We start from the raw sequence: 23,858 nt of genomic DNA on the forward strand, positions 1-23,858 counted from the left end.
ACTCCTGCAGTCTGCTCAGGTCCCACAGTCTGTACTGAGTTCACAAATACATTACTCAATAAGTTTAAACAAATAGATCAAAATAAAATGGTTGTAATTGATATTGAGTGGTTGAACATCCTGATAATAATAATAATGATAAATACATAACTCATAGAAAAGAAAGTAGAGTCATTATAAAGAATGAAGTAGATTTTGATATTATTGATATTATTTTTACTGAATACAAAACACAAACAAGCATATAATTGATAATTGATTGGTTTATTGACTGGGACATGTTGCAGTTTTAAACATTAAAGAAGCACTGGACCAGAATTAGCTCGAGGCTAATTAACAGCACAGCTACACACAGCACATCACATACACCCACAATGTCAATAAGAAGATTAATAATGCAAACTTGTCAAATTAAAAGCAAGACTACCTGCGCTAATGAGAAGACCATAGATGGAGTTTAGACTCAATGTTCACACAGCTGATTGGTCTTTAGTAGAATTTTTCATTTTTAATATATGATATATATTTACAAAACAACATAAACATCAGATGTATTTATGAATAGAGCAAAGAAATGTTTCTTTTTCAGCAAAAATACAAGTGCACATATACACATACATATATGTTGATGTGAACCAAGTTGATTTTCTCACATATTCCACCTTAATTATACTAAAATATAAAAATTAAATATCTGTAAACTTTTCTTTGTATCTTCCTTTACATTTGTTTTTAGCACTATGTGAAAGTTTACTGAGATCTACTCACAACAAGAGTCAAATTACTTGTAGGTATCAATAAACTTGGTCAATTTAGTGGATTCTGTGTCTGATTATTTAGATTATTTGAAGCCAAACTGAGATCAATGAAAACATGGATGATTATAAATAACAGAAACTGTGATGTTTCAGTTTATTGAGAATGTTTCTCTGAATGACTTTGACAAACCTGCCACCCTCTGTATAATGTATTAAAAAGAAAATACACAAGAAAGAAAAAATACTGTAAGCACTTAAATATCTACCAGGTAGCTAATGATTCAACTTCATTTTACACTATTATACAAGTCATGATTAAAAGTGGAATTAAAATAGAGCATCAAGATATTAATATTCTACAGAATTTATACTTAGTAACTGTAAATATACTGTATTTATGTGTATGTGTTTGTATTTATAGTTTTAAGACAACTGTGTCTTAACCGTAAAATTTACAACCAACCACAACACGTCATAAGTGACATTTGTGAACACTGATCAAAGTGATAAATGAGATGAATTGATGAGATGTGATGGTGAGAAAAGGCGAGCAGAAAACAGTCAGTCAGCATGTGTGCAGTTGGTGGACGGTCCCTTGTTTCTGAGGATCATCAGCAGAGAGAGTCCACAGCAGTACACCAGACTCTTCACTATCAGCACTGTGTACAGCACACAGAGCAGCTTCACCTGGTACTGAGACAGGACAAGAGCTGCTGGTGGAGCTGCTGGTGGATCTGCTGATGGAGCTGGTGTTGGAGATGCTGGTGGAGCTGGTGTTGGTGGAGGAAGAGTAGAAACATCTGAAACAGAAAAAAGTTAAAAACAAATTAGTCAGTGCTCTGCTCCTCTGCTCTCTCTGACAGCGTCTCCAGATGAAGCTGAATCACTGCTGAACACAGTCACCAAGCCTTCATTACCTTGTTCTGTTTGGTCCGTCACTGTTATCCCCTCATGCTTGACGGAGCAGCGGTATTTATATGTGCTGTTCTCTTGCTGATGGAGCAGCAGGATGGAGGCAATGCGTCCCGGCTCTCTGAGCTCCAGCTGCTCTCCCTCAGCAGGGGGCAGATCCTCCAGCGGGCCGTTCTTCTTCTGTCTTTTCCAGGAGAACTGGACCAGAGGAGGAGACATGGCTGAGGCCAGACACAGCAGGGAGCTCTTCCCCTCCAGGTGGGCTCTGGATGCTGCTGGGTACACGCTCACCACGGGCTTCACTACCTGCTCAACTGAAGTTTGACAGCAGCAACAAGCAGCACAGACACACATTCACACAGTCAACAGCAGCTTACAGCACTGCACTGCATTCAGTCTGATCCTGGAAACTACATGATCACTAAACTACTCATCAATACACCACAAACATCATCTACTGGACACTGTATCAATAATCATATCAAACTAAAGCATCATGGAAGCTCATCATATGTCATATATAAAGATTAAAACATCATTTACCACTTTATCAATATTTACCACAACATTAGTTACTAATATAATAGAGTTTATAAAATATAAAATATATCATGACATAACAGCCTCATATAAAATACATTTGCTAGTGATTATAGTGTTTTATGTAAAATATATTTACCAACATATACTTTAATTAATAAAAATGAATAAATAATTTTCACATGAGTTTTATCTTTTAAGTAAAACAATATTACCACCACCACGACTACCATGTTCAGATACATCTAAAATAATATAATATAATATAATATAATATAATATAATATAATATAATATAATATAATATAATATAATATAATATAATATGATGACGTTTGTCTTAGTAAAATTTAAAGTATAGTTTTGTTACTCAGTTAAAATATATTATATTTATGTTACATTTGTAAATGATTATAGTGTTTTATATGAAGTATATTTACCAGCATATACTTTACTCTAATCAGACACACAATACATCAATACTTTTAACAACTTTTTAAAGAGTTTTAGCTTTTATATAAAACACAATTACCACAACATGTTCAGATATGTAAATAAAATATAATATAATAATATATATTCTTAATTAAATGACAACATGTAAATTATCTGATTCATTATATTTTCTACTTTCACACTTTCCAAAATATGTTTTAACATTATATATTTGATATCATGTTGATTTCATAAACCAATATGACTTATATTAAATATGGATTAAGATATACAATTATACATTTTATCTATAAATTATATTTATCTTCATCACACATTTAAAATGAGTTTGCCTTCATGCATTAATTTATCTTCCACTAAAAGACATATTTATCATCATAAACACACAATTATCATGAGATACATTTTACCATTTACAAATATATACTGTATATTTAACACACAATATATTTATCACTATTTACTTCTAAAATGACATTTAGGAACATTTATTAAATGATGTTTCACATCATATATCATCTTGTTTTTAATAAACAGGAGCTGCTGCTGAATCAGTGAGATTATTAAATACTGTTTATTTGTAACATTACTGATATCAGACTTTTTGGCTGTAAACTTTGATGTGATGCATAAATAAAGAAGAACTTGTGGTGTGCAGTGAGATTTGAAGCTCTTTTCAGGAGTTATTGATTAGTTTTATGGAAGAATGGCTGCATCAAGAATTCTCTACTAAATATGAAAAAACTAACATGTAAAGCCTGAAGCAGCAGAAACTAAAACTAAAAACACATTTTCAACTTGTTCAATAAAACAACTGAAGGAAAATGAAAGTTTAGTCTTACCTACATACAGTTTAGTTCCAGAGCCAAAGATGAGGTAGAGGTTTCCTCCCACAGTGAATGAGACTGTGACAAAAACCTGTCTGCTGTTGAATGTGTCAGCTGAGGTGAACGAATCCAAATTATGAACCAGTATCATATTTCATCTCCATGATGTGTTTCTCTAATGTTCATATCAACATGACTGTCTCTTCTTTTATTTGATTTTAGCCACATTAGCAGTGTGAATATATGGATGCTAATGTCAGTCGGTTGGTCGGTCCACCACTTAAGTGCAGATCCATTGGATCTGATTGTGGATCAAAGGACGGATGGATTGTTCATTAAATGTTGTGCAGACGTTCACGGTCCCCAGAGGATTCAATTATTTATTTGACTTGATTGATTCTAACTTTGAATCTAGCGCCACCAGCAGGTTGACATGTTTGGTCCAGACTGAAATATCTTTTCATCTATTGGATGGATTGTCATGTAATTTAGTAGAAATATTCATGTTCCCCTCAGGATGAATTATAATAACTTTGATCCTCTGACTTTTCCTCTAGCGCCACCATCAGGTCAACATTTAAACTCAACTAAGAACTCATTTAAAATCAAACTGACATTTGTAATGATGAAAATTACTTAAAGCTGCTTTAATCAATATTTTTATAATAACCATGATGTGTCAGTGTGTAATGTGTTGGTCGTGGCTCGTAGTGATGAACCTACAGAGAATTATCAGTGACTCTGCAGCTCCTCTCGGCTTTACGGAGCTTTATAGTGAGTTTCAGCTCATTGTTTATCTGTCCGGCTGCAACTTTACTGTTTTGTTAAATAAAAAATTAAAGTTCAAAAGTTGTAAAGTTCACATTTGAGGAGATTTGTTGAGTATTATGAACTAAACCAAGTTAGGATGACATTAGTACCTGTGCTGCCATGCAGGTACATTTTCATAGGAGACGTAGTTTTTGTTTGCTTGTCAATCAATTGCTGTTTAACATTTTGAATCACATAAAGGATTAAATTTCTAATAGTAAATGCTGTAGTGGAGCCATTTGTCTTAGAATATGGACAGTAAACATCAGAACCTGTGGTTAAGGTTTAGTTAGGTTTAGGTAAAGATCATGGTTTGGGTTAAAATGACTTCCTCCTTAAGATGAGGGAAGCGGTGTCGTCATGGTTACAATAATAAACACGTGGTTAAAGTTAGGAAATGATGGTGGTCGTGTTAAAAGAAACAAACAGTGTCTGCTGTCGTTTCTCTTGTGAAGACAGTCTCAGCTGCTCACAGAGCAAAATCCATTTACATTTACCACATTTCTGTTGAGGGGAAATTGTCATAAATCCAAGAATTGTGTTGAATCTTTTACTAAAGTGAAATTATCTGTTGAAATCTGCTCAAACATGTGACATGAAGAATGCTGCCTGAAGCCTTTTATTATGAAAGAGACACAGGAAGTGTTTTCATTAATTATTGAACTTTATTCCAGCAGCAGGTCAAAGAAGACCATTTTTATCTTCATCTCAAACTTTCAACTCTGTCAAACATCTTTTTCTATTTATTATTTTCTCAATTTTTGTTATTAAATCAAATGTTAATAAAGTTTCACTTTTGATCTCTCCATTATTTGTCTCTTTTATCTGTGTTATATTGTTGTTTGTTTGTTTGTCTTCATCTTGTTGTATCATTGTGCTTCTGTGTTGCTCCTTTGTTCTCACTGTGTGGAACAACAGGAAACCTGCTGAAATAGCTGATAAATAATATCAATGAAATATAATGTTTAAATCAAAATCCTGACACCAACAGACAAACATTTAGTCCTCAGCTCAGTTTGTTAGTGACTCTGGCTGAGATGGAGGTGAAATATGTGAACCTGGGCTGTGGTTTACTGCTCTCTTCCTGTCACAAACACTGTTTGACATCTGTTCATCTGGAGGTTTTTGTACAGGCTGCAGGGATCATTTCTCACTGTGGGAACCACTTTTATAACAGGCGCAGTAGTAGGTGGCTGAATGTGAGAGTTGAACTGTCTTGATCACCAACTCACAGCCGTTCCCTTTATTTTCAACTGAGAAATCATTTTTCTGAGGATGATCGTAGCGACTTCCAATCGTACATCTTGTCTTAGGATAATGAAGAATCCTTGTGAATGTGTCTGTGTCTTTCTTCTGGTACCAGTATACATTTGTACTACACTGGTTAGTTCCTCCACAGCTGAAGGAGACTTTTTTACCAACTCTCCTGGTCAATGTTAAATCTTTCTGAATCAGGTCTGCTGCCATGGCAACCAGCGCTGTAGAGAAACAGACACACAGATGAAGGTGAGTGTGACAGTGTTTGTTAAAGGTTGAGTTTGTTGGCTCCTGATTGGCTGGAAACACTCACCTGAACACAGACAGCACAGAGCAGCAGCTGGGAGGAAAAGCATTTTGTGCAGTGGTGTTTCCTCTGGTGAACCTGGGGAGAAGTGGCGCTCTGATGCAGCTGAGGCCAAACAAGGACGAGCTGTGAGATCAGACGAGGGCGTCGTGGTTTCTAACAGCTCCTCAAACCTCCCATCAGCCCCTGCGGCGGACAGATAAGGCTGCTGCTGCTGCTTCTGCTGCTGTGTGGTTTTCCACTGAGTGGAGGAGCAACAGGCTGCACACAGTTACCATGGAGATGGACGTCACTGACACATCACTGTTTGATTGTTCACAGGTGTTAATGTGAGAATTTATCAGCTCTATTCAAATATTTACAATCATTACAGCTGCATTTAAAAGAAGCAGAAACACAAACTCATATTAGTTTAACAGTGAAAGTGATGGAGAGCAGAGACGGACTGATATTATCTCAACTGGTTTTTAAAATGATTTGACTCTTATTTTTTAATCATATGTTTTCCTCCACGTCTCTGTTTCTCTGTGTGCTTCACTTTCACTTTCTTCATCTTTATTTTAATCTGGCAGCAGATCAAAAATCTGGGACACAACAAAACACAAAAACATTCATGGAACCACAAACACGTTCAGGTTGGTGGTGAATTTAGCAACACAGATTGTTCTCTGTTGTTTGTAGAACAGATGTGATGGAAATAAAAAAAAACTACAAATCCACAAAGCTCCTCCTGAACTGTGATTTTAACCTTTAAATGTTCCCCTTATATTTATTTAATCCACTTTAATAAATGAATTGAATTTCCTGCATCATCTGATGGTATCATGCATTCATTGACGCTCTCTTTTAACACTGAGTTTAGACACATTTCCTCAAATTTCATCCTGACAGATTTGGGGTTTTTGGAAGCTTTTCTTATAATCTTAATGAAAAAGAATAATAAGTTTTAAATTTTCAGCTTCATATGCTTAAATAGAAAGAAATTGGTATTCAAAAATGTGTTTTTCAGATTCAGTTTTTATTTCAGAGTTGTTTTAAATCTAATATTGTTAATTTGTGTATAATATTCAATTATTATTCTAATATTACAAACTCTACAATAAGAGAAAATTCAGCTTATTTGCAAATAACTGAATATTTATTCATGATTATTAAATAAAAGGTTGGTACCAAATACAACCTGCACCAGTCTACATGTTCAGCTGTTTTCAGGAGCAAAACCAAAAGTAACTCTCTCCCTTTTTATTATATAATATTTATAATATATTTTACACATTATGTTTTATATTTTTTTTATTTTTCTGACATTTTATTAGACTTTAAAGCTGTAGTTTAGATCTTATTCTCCACTTTATATTATATTACCTCTATCTGCTCTGTGCTGAGCTGTCAGTAATAAAACCTTTACACTGCTGCCCTCATGTGGCTGCAACAACACATTGCTTCTACTACTACTAGTCTCTTCAAACTTTTGTTTTCATGGCCCCAAATGTGTATAAATTGTATATATGTTATATATATGTGTGTGTGTGTATGCATATATCATGTGTACATATAATTTCGTTTTTTTTATTTCACTTTTCACCTTCACTAATTCTTTGTTTTTCAAAAGCACATTGACACTGCCTCACTGTATGAACTGTGTTATATAATCAGACTTACTAGTACTGTTACTACTACTAGTACCAACAGACCTTTCTCACATTAGACATTGTGACTTATCTTAGCAGGAGAAGCAAGTGTGAGAACAAATGTTAATAATAACAAGAGCTGCAATGATTAGTCACTTTTATTGATGAGCCGATCGTGCAGCAAGGAAGGACTGCAGCACAGTCTGGATTTTAAATATTTCTGTTTGTTACATTAAACGCCATACAGACGGTTAAAAAAATGTGCAAAAATGCATAGAGAGCAAGAGTTCAAATGTTTCAGTCCATGCTGGTCTTCCCTAAGTGCAAAACGAGACATTCATGATGAGTCACCCTATAGGGGACAATAGGGTATATTGAGCCAGTGGGTAAAATGAGCCACCCCCTTTATCTAGGTAACCATAAACAAAAGTAATCATGTGACCACAAATTAATTAAGTATAGTTCACATTAGTCAATCCATCTTGGACTCAAGCACATGGAGAGAGTGGTCGGCAAAACAGAGCAAAAAAAAAGATTTTTGTCATGCCAAGTGAATTCATCATGTTACTAAAGTTATCAGTCTTGTATCTTAATTAAAAAAAGTTTTGGACATTATTACATGTTAATTTAAGTCAGTGTACACTGCAACACAAGGTCATAAACTTAGTGTAATTGTAGATCTGAGCCACTTTGTGAAACAGTTTTGTCAAAGTGGAGGTTGTGGAGTAAAACGTGCCAGTGATGTTGGGGCAAGTTGAGTCAATGGATCAGTTTACCCCCAAAAAATTATTTTCTGATATTCTAGAGACTAGAGACCCTGTTCATGTTTGATCCCTGTTACAAGTGTTACAATGTTGATGAATAAATACCTTATTGTTGACTAATGTTAAGTTTAAGCCATACACAAACATGCTGTTCATACAGACAGGTGACAAATTTAAAAAAAAAAAAAAACCAAACCAAAGAAAAACCAACATAAGGTGTCTTAGTAAGGTGTTGGGCTACCAGAACAGCTTCATGGTGCCTTGGCATTGATTCTACAAGTCTCTGAACTCTTCTGGAGGGATGAACACCATTCTTCATAAAGATATTCCCTCATGTGGTGTTTTGATGATGGTGGTGATGAACACTGTCTAACACGTCAGTCCAAAATCTCCCATATGAGGGTTGAGATCTGGTGACTGTGAGGGTCATAGCATATGATTCACATCATTTTCATACTCATCAAACCATTCAGTGACCATAGCAGTGACTCTTCCCTCTAAGGGAACAAGTGGACCCAACTCATGCCAGCAAAATGCCCCCCACAGCATAACAGAGCCACCAGACCCCCTCACTGAAGGGGTCAAGCATTCAGACCTGGACCAGTTTTTCCTTTAATTTGTCACCTGTCTGTATACTCAAAAGCACATTTACACACACATTCTTTCTGTAGCTAACATACAAAGTTTAATCTTTACTGAAAATGTTTAGGTAACAACAACAGGACAACGGGACACAAACATGAAATTTTACTTAAAAGTATTAGTAGTTTTTGCCTTTGTTAAATTGATGGCATTAATAAAGTTCAAAATTATCTCAAAATTGTTTGATTTTGTACTTTAGAGTGCTGAATTTACCCCATCCCCATGCTCATTTTACCCATACCTTTGGGTAAGTTGTGCCAAAGAACTAACTTTTTTTGATGGGTTGTTGTTCTAAAACCATAATAATTAGATAACTTGTTTTAATTTCCTCGGGTACACAACAACCTGAGGTATATATAGTAACTATTATTTGAAACAAATACACTTTTACTTTGCAGTAAAATCATCAAATGTATAAAAGTGGCTCATGTTACCCCGTTCTCCCCTATGTGGGTTACTCTACAGGTGCACCTAATCAATGATCCAGGGCTTGAATACCCATGAAGGCAATTACTAGCAGATCAAGTCATTACAAACACATTAGGATGATATAATTCCATAACATCAACATATTCTCATACTTATACTGACATATATACATACAAATGTTAGCTTTTACACTGGGAATGGAACCCACCAGTACAGAAAGTCAATAAGATAGAGTCACAGAAAACAGGTCATATCTAATTCTTCATTCAAGTCACCATGTTGTAACATTTTAAGGTAGAAGATATATCTGCATGCACATAGAAGTAAAATTTGATCCATATTCACACCACGACGATTAGGAATCATCAATGTCACAGATGCCAAAATCGAAAATAGAATGATTTCCATCTGCAAAGTGTACGGATCAACTCAGCAGATTTTAGCACTTTTATGTTCATTGATTCTAAATCTAAGTTGTCTCCTTGTTTTTCCAACATATTGGATGCCACATTTGGTACATGCAAGAAGGTAGATAACAGCACTAGAGATGCATGTGACCAATTTTTTAATTTTGTACTCTTTTTGTGTTGACCTTTTTACAATTAGGACATGCAGCACAATTTCAAAAGGGAAAAACCGGCGGGATCGTCCAAACATCCCTGGCAGACGGATTTGTTGTCTGTGTGTGGGTGTACCAGAGTGTCCTGAACATCCTTTGCTCTAGAAAAAGAGAAAAGTGGAAGTGAGTTAAAGATCTCTTTGCCAGTGTCATCAACAGATAAAATGTCCCAGTGTTTTTTCACAATATTGCATATCTCACACCCAAGTGGTGAACAGGTAGTATGAAATACACAAGAGAATGTTTTCTGCTTTTTGGGTTTACTTTTGGTAAATAATTAATTTCTGTTTTTCTCACAAGCCTTTGCAAATGCCTGATCCAAGAAGAGTTTGTGAGCTTCTATTTGGAAATCATCATCCCTTGTACAGATGCGTCTACCCTAAGAATCTGACTACAGGGCGGACCTTTTCTGAGAGGGATGCAATGATAGCTTGAGTAGTGTAAAAGATTGACTTCTGTCTGAGGGTTTGGTGAAGAGCGTGGTGTAAATGTATCTCCCATTATAGATTACCCATGTGTAACTTGTAACTTTGTGACTGTCACATTTTATATTGAATTCAATTGAATCATTACAGTTGTTGAGATACTGTGAAAAAGCCTGGAGATCACAGTTAAAACCATTCCAAATCAGAAATATGTCGTCAATATCAATATTGTTTCCAAAACATAATGCCTTGTGAGAATGGATTATTATTGTACACATATTAGTGTTCAAACCAACACATAAAAAGGTTTGCATAGCAGTGCCGTGTGTCTGGAGGAAGAAATCTTCACCATAAAGAAAGTAATTTTTTGTCAAAACAATTTCATATCAACCAGGAAGTTAGTTGGGGTAATCTTCTCTGGCCTGACATCAAGAAAAATCCTCAGAGCACAAACCTGATGAGTGTGGAATATTGGTATAAAGGCTGGCGACATCCATAGTGGGCAGGAGAAGATCGCCACCGTGGTATGTCACTTCAGAGAGTTGAGTTATGAAGTGCCCAGAGTCTTTTAGAAATAATGGGAGCTTTCAACTAATGGTCTGATGTGATGAGCAACAAAATTAGATAAAGGTTAAGTAAGAGAACCAATGAACTATTGAGTATTGGTTCACTTACTGAACCTTTCTCGAGACCTACCTTCCCCTCTCCCCCTTCTTTCTCTCTCAATCCAATGAATTGAATTGAAATAATTAAAGCCTTCGTCAAGGCTTTAATTAGCAGTATTTGGTTCTCACTAGTTAACTAGGGAGGTGAATAGGTGCTTGACTAGTTAACATGTCAGAGCTTTTGCAGCTCACTAGTTAACTAAGACTTTCAGCATTGCTAGTTCTGTCCAGGGGGCCACTAGTGCATCAAAAAGCGGACTAGTTGGGACTTTGGTGCTACTAGTGCAGTGCTCTGGGTCACTAGAAAGGTTTCTGTTGGAACTTGTTGGACAAAAGTGCCACTAGTTGCTGAAAAAGCATAACTAGTAAGAGTTTCTGTTCAACTAGTACAACAAAATGCTGAACTAGTGCGACCAAATGTCCAACTGGTGCTTACAAAGGCCGAAACCAGTGGAGGAAACTGACATTTGATATCAAGGATATGGAATAAATGCTCACATGGCTTTCCATACTACTACTACTAATACTACTACTATTACTGCTGCTACTAAAAAGTGCAGCATTTCCCTCTGAAATGAAGTGTAGTAGAAGTTAAAAGTAACTTGAAATTTGAAATACTCAAGTAAAGTAAAAATACCTCCAATTTGTACTGAAATACAGTACTTGAGTAAATGTGTTGACTTTCCAATGGTGGAGGAAGTTGGAGTTGGAAAATTTGAGTTTTTTTATCTCTTCTGGCATGAGTGCTTATTGAAATACCAGCGTGCTCTGCTGCAAAAACAACATATTTCTCTTGTTTAATCAGTAATAATAAACACAATCCTAGATTTCTCTTTGACACTGTAGCTAAACTTATAAGCATCCGTCTATTAGCTGCTCACCTGTCATGGCTCATGAGTTTCTAGACTTTTTCTGCAATAAGGTTGATAAGATTAAAGAGTCCTTTAAATCTAAATTCAAAACTCATCTTTGTGCCTTAACTTAAAACAAGTCACCTTTAATTGAATACTTCATGACCTTGTAGCCTACTGGCGGATCGGTTTCTGTCTCAATGAATTTAGTAAGTGTTGTCCTGCTGATGAGATTATTGATTATTGCAGCTGTTCTTATAATCATTTGTGGGGGTGGGCGTGGTCGGTGTTCAGCTGCAGGAGAGAGAGGTGTGGAGATGGCTCAGGGGAGCAGTGCCAGGTGAGTTGATTTGCACAGCTGGTGCTTGTTAACTAATTGTACTCTCCCTTTCAAATGCAGTAGCGTGCTGGGCCTCAGATGACTGCTGCACACCACAAAGACAGACAGGCTGTCTGTGAGGGTTGTTTGGCAAGGGCCAAAACTATTATTTGGTGAGACTGAGGGACTCCAGAGACTCAACCGCATGTGCCAGAAGAAGCCAGGCAACAGCAGGCACATGGTGGCTTTAATGTTGTAGGATAAAGTCCCTGCATGTTTCGAATGCAGACAGCACAAGCCTCAAACAACAGACCAGCTCTTTCTTCTACACCCAAGGAATGCTGGTCCATAAAGTGAGAGCCAGAACCAGACCATCTAAACAACCTCCTACAAACAGAAAGGATCAGATAAGGAACCCCCCCGCCCCCATCTCCTGCATAGTCACCAAACCAGACCACTGACCCAAACCTTCTTTGATCTTTCAAGCTACAAGAGCCAGCAAGATAGGAAGACCAATTCGCACCCCAGTGTGAATTGAGAGCACCATTTTGATAAACAACCCCCACCTAAGAGCCAATCACACACAGAGACGAACTGGCACCAAACTTTAATCCCACTGTGAATTTTGATTCAGGACTTGAGTGACCAACCCAAGAACTGATCACTGGGCAAACCAGCATAAGGCACAAGACATGCTGCACTATATGCCATGCCCATTTGCACGTGCACACACACCCTCAAATGACATGGACCCCTGCTGTTTGCAGTCAGATCAAGAAGAACAAAGGACTGTAAAACTCATGGACTTACAAATGTAGTTTTGGATCTTGTGTAAGGATAATTGTTGTTGTATGTCAGTATGTGTGTCTATCATAGTACGTGTTGTTACGTACTTTAGTTTGACTTTTATTACATTGCCTTTAAGCCAGGACATGTACCATTAACATAATTCCATCATCCATGATAACACTATCATGTTTAGTACCACTCTGCTTGTTTCACTGTCAGAATGCTAAAGCTACTATCCAAATTGCAAAATTAGGAATCATGCAATTGTTAAATTGTAAATGCTTTGTTTAATGGAGTAACCATATTCAGGAACTGTACCCGCCTGTCCTTGGACAGGGGGCGACTGACTCTGCTCCCCCAGAACCCTGCAACCCCTGGGATTGGCCAGGATGCACCTTCTGGGCGGGCAGACTGAAACTTTAAAACAGTGTCTTATCTGAGACTCTTGGCCCCTTTTTTTTGCTGTTTTTGGACTGTTGGCTGCTGTTTGCTATTTTTAAGCCTTTTTAGGCAGCTGTTCTTAGGCTGCTCTTTAAGGCTGCTTGATGCTGGTTCTTCTTGCTTTCTGCCATGCCGGTGAAAAGCTTGCAGTTTGCTAGTCTGAAGATGTGACTCAGAGCATCTTCTGAATCTGGAGTCACGAGTTGAGGATCAAACCTAGGAGAGCATGAGAGCACAAACCAGGAGCTCTCTCCCAATGGGAACTTTTCAAGTCTGGACTGGCCTACTCACTCATTATTACCAGATCCAGACTCCAGCTCCTCACCCCAGCACATCAGACTCCATTCTCCACAAGAAGCCATCCCAGGGTGCAAGCAAGTATTCGTACAAAACCTCCATCAACTTGCTTAAACCCTGGTGCTTTCATAAATTGTCATTTCAATTGGCAATTCTGAACTAAGCTGTTGTACCGTTGATTTGAATTGCTGCTTCTCAGGCTACAGTCATCTCATCTGTTTATCAGGTTTCTTCTACCAGCTACATAATAGATAACTCTATATCATGCATTCAACTCATTCACTAGCCATAGCCTTGTGTGCCAGTTACCCTTTCCCTCTTGTGTCTTGTTTGTAAAATGTTGTAGTGTTAAGTACTTGTAGCTGTAGTATTAGTAATAAATGTGCATGTAACTAAAGTGGACTTGATTGTGTTTTCTTGTGCTTGCATCTCAGTCACTTCACCTTAAAAGACCTATACCCTTGCAGAATTGTAATTAGGATTAATAACAATCATAATTCTAATAGACCTCTCTTGTGTGTCCAACAAGGAGGACTATTTCCCTATTAATATACATACTCTAATATGAGTTATGTCACTGGATGAATAATTTCATGTTGGAGTTGTGCACAATAATAATTCATAATTCCCCCCATAAAATCATAAAAATATTTGAGTGCACAAATTCCTCCAATGTTTATATTGAAGTATGTGCATGCAGCAGAGAATAAAAGGAGTTCTCTGTAACTGATCTGTCGTCTTGATGTTATATGCCGAGTGAACTCACGGTAGCAGCTAGACTTGCCACACCATTTCATTGCTCTAACCTCCTGTATGTTTGTTCTAAAGGCATGAGAGCTCCTCTCTTTTCTCTCTTCTTTCTTCCTGTCCTCTCTTGTCTCTCAGGCATCTCTTGCTGGACCAGCACCCATCCTGAATCAGCTCTGCTTCCCTGGCTGTTGCTGCCATTTTCTGAGGTTTTGGATCTGGTTCTCCATCCTGCAGGAGTTCAGCCTCACCTCATATCTCTCTCTCTCTCTGAATGATGTCTTCATATTTCTCTCTCACCTGTGTGAATAATAAGTTTTCTTGTCTCTTCTCTCGTGTATGTGATGGTGTGATGTGAGTCTCCTCTGTGTGCATGTGTGATCTGTCCTCCTGTCAGGTCTCCATGTTGATGGAGGTCATGTGGCTCAGGTCTTATTCTGTTCTGGTGGCACCTGGCTGCTCTTTGTCCTCTTCATCACATTCTTCATATATTTTTTAAATCTTGTCATCCTGTTTGTCCACGTTGTATTTCTGTAATTTGTCTTTCTTGTTCTATTCTATACACACAACATCTATTTCCTGCTTGTCTGTCCTGGAAGAGGGATCCTCTTCTGTCGCTCTTCCTGAGGTTTCTTCCATCTTTTCCCCTGTTAAAGGAGTTTTAGGGTGTTTTTTCTTCTTCAAATCGAAGGTCTAAGGACAGAGGATGTTGTATTGCTGTACAGACTGTAAATGATTTGTGATACTGGGCTATATAAATAAAATTGACTTGACTTTTACTTAAAAGTAGCAACACGACAATCTAAAAATACTCAATTACAAGTAAAAGACCTGCATTTAAAATCCTGTGAAAGTAGAGAAGTATTATCAACCAAATTGACTTTTGTTTTGCAGAAAATCATCCCCTGTGGCAGATATATTATTATATATGACATCATCAGATTATTAATAGTGAAGCATCAGTGTTAGAGCAGCATGTTACTGTTGTAGCTGCTGGAGGTGGAGCTAGTTTACACTACTTTATATACAGTTAGCTAGTTTAGTCCAGTGGTTCCCAACCTAGGGGTCGGGCCCCTCCCCTTAGAAACCATGTGAAATGTTTACAGGAGAAATCTTCTTCTGGTGGAAACAATATTTGAAGCATAACAGAGAGACACAACTGCACACTATTTTTTTTCTAAGGGATCTCAAGCCATAACAGCTGGGAACCACTGGTTTAATCTTTGACAATGATGCGTAATTTATTATCTTATCATATGTAATTTCATCTATAATTTTAATCTGAAAAGTAACTAATGACTAAAGTTGTCAAATAAATGCAATGGAGTAGAACTATCAGGTCTCATAAAATGGAAATACTCAAGTACAAGTATCTCAAAATTGTCCAGTACTTGAGTAGATGTACTTATTTTCCATCACATCACTATTTTTTACTTTTACTACTACTACTACTAGTGCTGCTGCATGGTATTATAGTATTCCTGTTGTTTGAAGCAGTGTGTTGTCGCAGCCATCAGAGGGCAGCAGTGTAAAGGTTTTATTCTCAACAGTAACATCATTACAACACAAAGCATTTCTTATTAATGTTGCACATTTCATTATTTGACTCAAATTCAACGTGCTTTACATTAAAATGTAAACAGCAACAAGTAACATGTACAGAAAAAAATTAACGAATAACACACAAGAAAATGCACAACTGAGGAGAGAAGAACAAAAAACAAGAATGACTGTACACTGAAGCAGTGAGTCGTTGCAGTCAGCAGAGAGCAGCAGTGTGAAGGTTTTACATCTGACAGCAGCAGAACAGAACTCAAAGGTTTATTTGTCACATAAGATACTTAAATAATGCATTGTGTCGCGCTCCTGTGCTAAAAGACTAGTGTGGAAAAATAGAAATTGAGAGGAAAAATAAGAATTAGGATAGAAAAATAAATGTAAAGGATGAAAAACCAAGAAAACAATTATAAATATATGTTTACAAAAAAGAAAAAAAGTCAAATGTATAAATGCGAATATGCAAACAAGGTCGAGGACAAACAGGTCAGAGTTCACCATCCTGATGGCTTCACTATTGGTCATTCATTAATGTCATTGTTTTAATGTATTTGTGTCATAGTTTATTTATTTTAGGTAATATCTGAGCATATCTCTTCATTTTTTCTTTCCTTTTAGACTTACACATACATAAATATATATAAATATATATAAATTGTAAGAATGCAAAACATATGCAGTGTAAACAACTTGATCTTTAATTTGTGCATTCTTGCAATATTTTTTTTTCTTTTAAATCAACTCACTTCAACTACAGCTTTAAAATGACCAAAATGAGCCTGATAAAGACTTTAAAAAGTAAAAAAACAAGATGAATAGATTCATCAATTAGCTTTATTTTCAGGTCTTCTGCATTGAATTTCTGTTATTTTGTCCACCTCTTACAGACAGACACACACACAGACACACACATAGCAGGGTGGTGGACAGAATAAGGGGAACTAGAAAAAAAATAGATTTTCACTTATATTTTCATTTATACCAGATTTATTTTTTGGTCCAAAGTTTGCAGAGATTTTATTTTAGTTTAGTTTTTATTCATTTATTGTCTTTTTTTCTGATTTTATTTTAGTTTATTTTGTTATTTTCTTGTATCTCGTTTATTTATGTTGTTTGTTTTTATTTATTTATTTTCCATGATTTAATCTCTTGAATGAGACCTGATTTACCGGAACTCGCTGCCTCTGCATCATTTACAGTCATCTGACCTCACTGCGCTGGATAGTTTGATTACTCATCCGCGGAGTAAAATAGTTCCTATATCCAGGGCGTCTTATACCTCCGTTTGAACGCGTCATCATTTATAAACTTAACACTTTCTAACAAAACAGGTTCCGGAGTCATTTTTTAAGTTGCCTCAAACACGCTCATGCGTCGTTTTTGTTAACTACGTAGCTTACAATTGGCGCGAAAAAATTGCTGTGTGTGCGGATGAAGACGAAATGAGGCACGAGCTGGAGTATTAAATGTCTGTGAGGCAGCTGGCTGCGGTGAATCACGCTTAGACTACGCAGCGGAGCGTCACGGGCTGATTGACTGACCGACGTTATTGATTATTGATTGAAAGAGGAGGTATTCTTCACAGACGTGCTCCGTTGGATAAAAACCCCTGTCTGAAGATTTAATTTATATCCACTGACACACTTTGGATTTTTGCTAATTTATTTTCACATCGGTTCTGTCAAGTTTACTCTGGGAGTCATAACGGTGAGTTTAAATAGCAGTTAACGGTTGTTATAATCAATACTTTGTTTTCTTCTGTTAGGCCAAAACTTATCGTTAAATCCATCTAGAAAATATACGGGATTTACCCCTAAATTTAGTCTTTACCATAGTTACAAACTGAACTAACGGGGGTGAGATGAAGAGGGGAGCGGTCGGGGAGTTTATTAACCTTTTACATGCTTTCACTGTTTTGTTTTGTTTGTTTGTTTTTTCACAAGAACCTCCTGATGTGTTTCTATATGCCGGATTGTAGAGTTTCCTCTTCTGATAATGAATATTTGTATTTAAGTTCTATTTCATGCTGTCAGCCTTCAATGATAAACTAAAGAAACTTAAACTTAACTTTCTTGAATGAAGTTTTGTGTGGCTGCTGTACTGCTGTATTTACGTTGGAGTAATATTAATCTAGTGTTAATCTCCCCTGTTATTCATGTGTATTTGTGCATGTTTGATCTTCTATCTGATCTGAATGTTTTAATTATACCTGGAAGTTTTTCTAAATGTTAGTTATGAAAGTCTCCATCATATTGAACACCAAGCAGCGACAGAGACGCTCATTAACAGATTTCACATTTTCTTTTTTTTAATTAGTGACGTTTTTGTACTTTTTAACACGCCGAATTGAAGAATGTTCTCTACTGATAAAGAGTTTTGGTATTTCATTCATATTTTGTGGTGTTAACCTTTAACCATGAACGAAATAATACTAAACTAATAGCATCTTGAATGAAGTTTTGTGTTACTGCTCTACTGCCGAGAAGTTTTACTGTCAGAACTTTAAAGCTTATTAAGTTCATGTCCACTTCTTCTTCCATGGTGCTCAGATGTGAATTTAACATACTCTATGTTTGTGTCACTGGGTGGGTACCTTCTAATACTCATACAGGAACTTGGACTGTGACAGCTGTGTGGTATCCCCCCTGTATGCAAATTCTCAGTCCAGTATTTGTTGAATTTCAAAATTCTCAGTCTCTGTTATAATGATTTATGTTTTCAGCGTTGAAATGAATCTTGACTAAAGGGTTTAAAACCACAGAATATCATAGTTTTTAGAGGTTAATTGTGAAATAGCTGAGACATTTAGGTTCATTCCTAGTGACTGCCAGGGGTGGATTTAATGATTTGGGGGCCCCAGACAAACAGTTGCTTTATTTTCACCCTTTCTCTAACTGGGAATGTTGGTTTTGCCAGTGGTAGGAGATGTATTCAAAACTTTATACTTAAATTTATACTTCAAAGTGGAGCTTGTTGAACATTTTTCAAATAAAATTAGAGTATCAACTAAAGAAGGGCTCATCACAGTCCTGTCTGGTAAAACTTGCAGTCTAACCTAATGTTTTGTTCCTCCACAGGCAGCCATAATGCCGCCGGTCTTACCCATGTCCACCATGAACTATGATTACGACTACGACACGGTCCAGCCCTGCTTTTTCCTGCACGGCGAGGAGGAGGACTTCTACCCTCCTCCACGCAGCCAGCTCCTGCCAGGCCCCAGCGAGGACATCTGGAAGAAGTTCGAGCTGCTGCCGACGCCTCCTCTGTCACCCAGCCGCAGACCGTCTCTGTCTGACGTCCCGCTGTCCGCCGCCGAACACCTGGAGGCGGTGTCCGACCTGCTGGGCGAGGAATGCAACCCCTCTGCGGCCTTCCTGCAGTCCTTCATCATCCAAGACTGCATGTGGAGCAGCAGCTTCGCCGCCGCCACCAAGCTGGAGAAGGCGGTGTCTGAGAGGCTGGCGTCGCTGCGAGCCCGCCGGGAGTCCTCCAACAACAACAACAACGACACAGACAGCACAGGTGATCAGCAGGTGGGCGTCCCCCAGGGGAACACAGAGTACCTGCAAGACTTCCACGCAGCGGTGACTGACTGCATCGACCCCTCCGTGGTGTTCCCGTACTCTGCGCTGAGCGAGAAGAGCCGCGATGCAGCAGCAGCGGAGGTGGGATCAGAAGTGTGTCTCGACTCACCGCCACTCAGCAGCAGCGACAGTGAATCAGGTGGGTTATAAGACGTCAGTTGTATCACTCAGCACTTAAAGGGTTAGTCAAGACTTATTTTAGTAGATATAAAGTGTTAATTAGTGAGCTTTCGAGGATCTGGCTGGTCAATATCGACAGATTCAGGCCCGCTGACTCCGCGTGTTTGTATTCTTCATACTAAAGTGGATAAGCTCATTTCCCAAAATGTTGAAGCAATCCATTAAACCAGAATGTTCTCCTTTTTTTTCCCCCAGAAGAAGAAGAAGAGCAGGGTGAGGAGGAGGAGAAGGAGGAGGAGGAAGAGGAGGAGGAGGAGGAGGAGGAGGATGAAGAGATCGACGTCGTGACAGTGGACAGGAGAAAGCTGTCGCGGCGGTGTGACGTGCGCAGCAGACCGGGCGCCTCCCCGCTGGTCCTGAAGCGCTCTCACATCAACATGCACCAACACAACTACGCCGCCCAGCAGCCCTCAGCGACCCACGAACAGCCTGCCGGGAAACGGGTAAAGTCGGAAGGCACCTGCGCGGCGCTGAGGCAGAGCAGCAGCCGCAAGTGCTGGAGCCCGGCGTCAGACGGCGACGACAGCGACGACAAACGCAGGACTCACAACGTGCTGGAGAGGCAGCGCAGGAACGAGCTCAGGATGAGCTTCCTGTCGCTGAGGGACCACATCCCGGCGGTGGCTAACAACGAGAAGGCGGCTAAGGTGGTGATCCTGAAAAAGGCCACAGAGTTCATCGTGGAGATCCAAGAGGACGAGAAGAGGCTGCGAGCGATGAAGGACGAGCTGAGGAAGAGGAGCAGAGAGCTGAAACACAGACTGGAGCAGCTGAGGACTTTACATTAACCATTGATTAGTTTTTTAGATATTAATATTGTCAAGTTTTCATGTCTGAAACAGAATTCAGAACATCGAGGCTGCAACAAACATCTCTTATGAATAATTATGAATTATTTGGTTTATTAAGTATCAGAAATAATAACTAATATAACCTTAAATGCAGCACAGTCCGCTTTGTTTAACGCTGCCTGTTCAAAACAGAGACTTGAAGAACTACAAGGACCATAATTCACTGAGCTGGCGGCTGGTCTGTAATCAGTGAAAGTTTCTGTTTGTTTGTTTGTTTGTATTTATTTTATTTTAATTGACAACTTCTGCACATTTATAGTTGTCTTTTTAATTTAAGATAGTTGTGTTGTGTTTTTTTTAATGTTTTACTGATTAGGAAAAAATACTTCTGACTGTCAGAGCTTTAACACCCAGCTGATGATGAAGATTAATAACTTAATATTATTTTTCTCTTTATTTAATCAGTAATTACTATCTCAAGCATGGATTTGTTATTCTATTATTTTATTTCATTTTTCAAATACTTTTTATATTTTTATATTTTCCTCCTGCATCAGACGCTTTGCAGACTCTTCGAATTAAAAATGGTGTCAATGTTTCAAGGTGTATGAACTTTTTTCCTCTCCAAACAAAAGATAAACCCTTAACCTGCAACTTTTAACAAAATGCGAGGTGATATCTTATATTAAAACAACCTTCTAACGACTCCAAACACCCCCACAAAAGGTCAGAGGTCACAGAGGATATTTGCCGCCTCAGATAATCTGGATTTGAGTGGACTGTAGAAAGACGGCTGCATATAGTGAAACAAAAAGAAGCCTGTAGTGTAGTGACAGTTCACCCTCCTAGAATATATTCACATATTTCACACGTTGAACAAAAGTCACTGAGCTGAGTTTCTAAACTGGTTCTGGACTCTCCGATTACTCAACGCTGTAGTTTTGTGATCCCTGAACCTGGCAAACAAACTCAGAACAGACTCACAGTAACAAGGTGAAAGTTCATCTTTAGTCAGTCAAACACACATATTCAGCTTTATTTAACATCACATTAAGAAAGTCAAAGGTCACGGACATATAGTGGGCTGATAAAAAGACTATTAAGACCAGTGGTTCCAGAAAATCTAGATTCTCTTACATTAAAACTCTTTTATCTTGTTTTCTCTGTGAAAAACTGTTTAGTTTTTACTTCTTCAGGTCGTAAAAGTTATTGAAAACATGCCTGAGAGGAAAAAATCTCTCATCATCACTTTACAAACTTTTCTGCATCTCTAGTAGAAAGAAAAGTTCTGACTTTACTGTGAGAAAAGAATCACTGAGAAGGTCTGAACTGGACCGAATCATCACCAAATAAAGACAAACTCCTGATGAGTCACAGTGACATTCTGCTGAGTCATGCAGAGACCACGCAGATCCTCCACCAGGGTCCCAGGAGGAGTGAGGAGCAAAGAGTGAGGGGTTTCCTGTTTATGCTGCCACCACATTTCACAAAAAAATTCACAGTTAATGTTTAACGTTAATGTTCGGGTCATGTTTTTAATTTTTTCTGCCGTTTTTTTCTGCCATTGAGTAAAATCTTATTTTCTAAACAAAAAACAGTGAAAATCTGTTTCGGTGACTCACAGATCATAGACTGTAAAGTTAGTGGCTGAAAAAAACAGAACAGGAAAAGAGAAACAAATGGTCTCAGAGCATCAAGCATTCGTCTCTCAGAGTTGATTTGGACAGTAATGGACTCAAAAAGGTGTCCGGTGGACACATAGAGACAATAATGGACTCCCCACTCCCCATGGGTCCCCACATGGAGACATAATCAAAAGCCAGGTGTGCACCAAGGAGACAATAATGGACTCTTGGATGTCATAATGGGCTTCAAGGTGTCCAGTGGACTATCAGAAGTCCAGTTTGAGACAATAATCACTTGTAAAATAATCCCACAGTGCAACAGCAGTGAAGGAGCATCACTTTCTTCTTGTTGACTTTATTCTGAGGAGTCTGTGGAAGCTGTTAAACAAACGCTGTAAAACCTCCGTAAAGGGGAAAAGAAACACATTCACACCGAGGAGGGCTGAAGGAGGAGCTGAACTCACCTGCTGCTCACAAATCAGGAGGCCGACGGCTGCACTTTCACTGTACTAAACACAAACACAGCTGGACGTCTTGCTGAAAAGCTGATTGACTTGTTCAGCTCATCCTCCGTTCTAGTAAACGCTGACTGCGGTGGTGAAATATTTCCGACCGAGCAGCTTTATTCGAGAATGTTTTGACACCAAATAATATTTTAAATTTTGCTGAGTTACAGCTGGCAGCGGCCTGGAGGCTGTGAATTTTATCTGACAGACAGAAAGCACAAATCACAGGGATAATAAATCTGTCAGCTCAGTGTTTGTTCATGCTCTCTGGCAGGAAACAGACTGTCTGAGGTGATCTGACCCTTCAGGGGGAGAAACAATACTTCAGCGATGGGAATAAAGAAATCAGGGTGATAGAGGAACAGAAATCATCCCATTCCCTAGAAATAACTCTCAATGCTGGATTTACCCATTTCAGGTAAATCCGGCCTTCGCTCAGTCGTTTTCTATTTATACAGCAGGGAGTGGAAGCCTTTCTGCTGAGTCAGTGTAAGTGTGTGTGTGTGTGTGTGTGGCTCTCAGAGAAACTATGTACTGTATATTTAGGTATGTGTGTGTGCATGTGTGTGTGTGTGAGGTGGAATAAAAAGGGCCAACAGCTGATCTGCAGCAGGTGGCATCATGTAGAGGAGGAGGGGGCTGGATTTCCAAACTCGGGGAATACTTGAGGAGCTTTTAAATGACCGTTAAGAAAAGTTGGAGGTCACTGAGGAAATCCAGAAGCTTCCTCCTTTCAGGTATACAAACAAAACAAACAGCTACAATTAGCTGGAGGACAAGGAATATCCAGGGGAAGATCCACATGGAGACTTATGGAGAATTTCCATAGTTAATGGCTGGTTAAAATGTCAGGATTTTGCATAACGGTGGTTTGATCCTGATTTTCAGGGAAACTGAGTGCAGATTGTCTGGAAAAGATTCAAATAATGTAGATTATCAGTGACACAAGAGTTTTTACACATCCAGGTGTGTAACATAGTGTAGAGAAAAACAGTTGCTATTAAAACAGTGCACATCAGTCAATCAATCAATTACTTTATTTGACCCCAAATGGCAAGTGGAAAGAGTGAAATGCAGGATAAAATGAAAACACATCATATAAATACGAAATAGGCACCAAAAGAAAAGA

The 23,858-nt window shown here is 38.2% G+C and overlaps 2 protein-coding genes across 3 annotated transcripts; one reads left to right on the forward strand and one right to left on the reverse strand.

Annotated features, from left to right (window-relative positions):
* Window positions 1-245: 245 nt before the first annotated feature.
* LOC137193541 (uncharacterized) lies at window positions 246-7,579 on the reverse strand. Its single transcript, XM_067604752.1, has 6 exons — window positions 7,562-7,579; window positions 5,874-6,108; window positions 5,722-5,781; window positions 3,509-3,607; window positions 1,676-1,984; window positions 246-1,558 (listed from the first exon to the last, which is right to left on the reverse strand). The coding sequence occupies exons 1-6, from the start codon at window positions 7,577-7,579 to the stop codon at window positions 1,320-1,322; spliced, it is 960 nt and encodes a 319-aa protein (XP_067460853.1). The 3' UTR covers window positions 246-1,319.
* A 9,912-nt stretch (window positions 7,580-17,491) lies between these two features.
* LOC137194756 (transcriptional regulator Myc-like) lies at window positions 17,492-21,200 on the forward strand. 2 transcript variants are annotated; one of them, XM_067606883.1, is made up of 3 exons: window positions 17,492-17,750; window positions 19,121-19,766; window positions 20,006-21,200. In XM_067606883.1, the coding sequence occupies exons 2-3, from the start codon at window positions 19,130-19,132 to the stop codon at window positions 20,593-20,595; spliced, it is 1,227 nt and encodes a 408-aa protein (XP_067462984.1). In that variant the 5' UTR covers window positions 17,492-17,750; window positions 19,121-19,129; the 3' UTR covers window positions 20,596-21,200. The 2 variants fall into 2 exon arrangements, with proteins under 2 accessions (XP_067462984.1, XP_067462983.1); XM_067606882.1 differs by having other exon boundaries at window positions 17,494-17,750; window positions 20,003-21,200.
* The last annotated feature ends 2,658 nt before the right edge of the window (window positions 21,201-23,858 follow it).

Source organism: Thunnus thynnus, chromosome 12, assembly GCF_963924715.1.
Source record: "Thunnus thynnus chromosome 12, fThuThy2.1, whole genome shotgun sequence".
NCBI classification, from domain to species: domain Eukaryota; kingdom Metazoa; phylum Chordata; class Actinopteri; order Scombriformes; family Scombridae; genus Thunnus; species Thunnus thynnus.

Coding starts and splice junctions, on each gene's coding strand:
- LOC137193541 (XM_067604752.1), bottom strand. Junction 3,608..5,721: donor AACATTGACCAGGAGAGTTG/GTAAAAAAGTCT, acceptor CGTTCACCTCAG/CTGACACATTCAACAGCAGA. Junction 1,559..1,675: donor GACGGACCAAACAGAACAAG/GTAATGAAGGCT, acceptor TTTCTGTTTCAG/ATGTTTCTACTCTTCCTCCA.
- LOC137194756 (XM_067606882.1), top strand. CDS start 19,130: ATGCCGCCGGTCTTACCCATGTCCACCATGAACTATGATTACGACTAC. Junction 19,767..20,002: donor CAGCAGCGACAGTGAATCAG/GTGGGTTATAAG, acceptor TTTTTCCCCCAG/AAGAAGAAGAAGAGCAGGGT.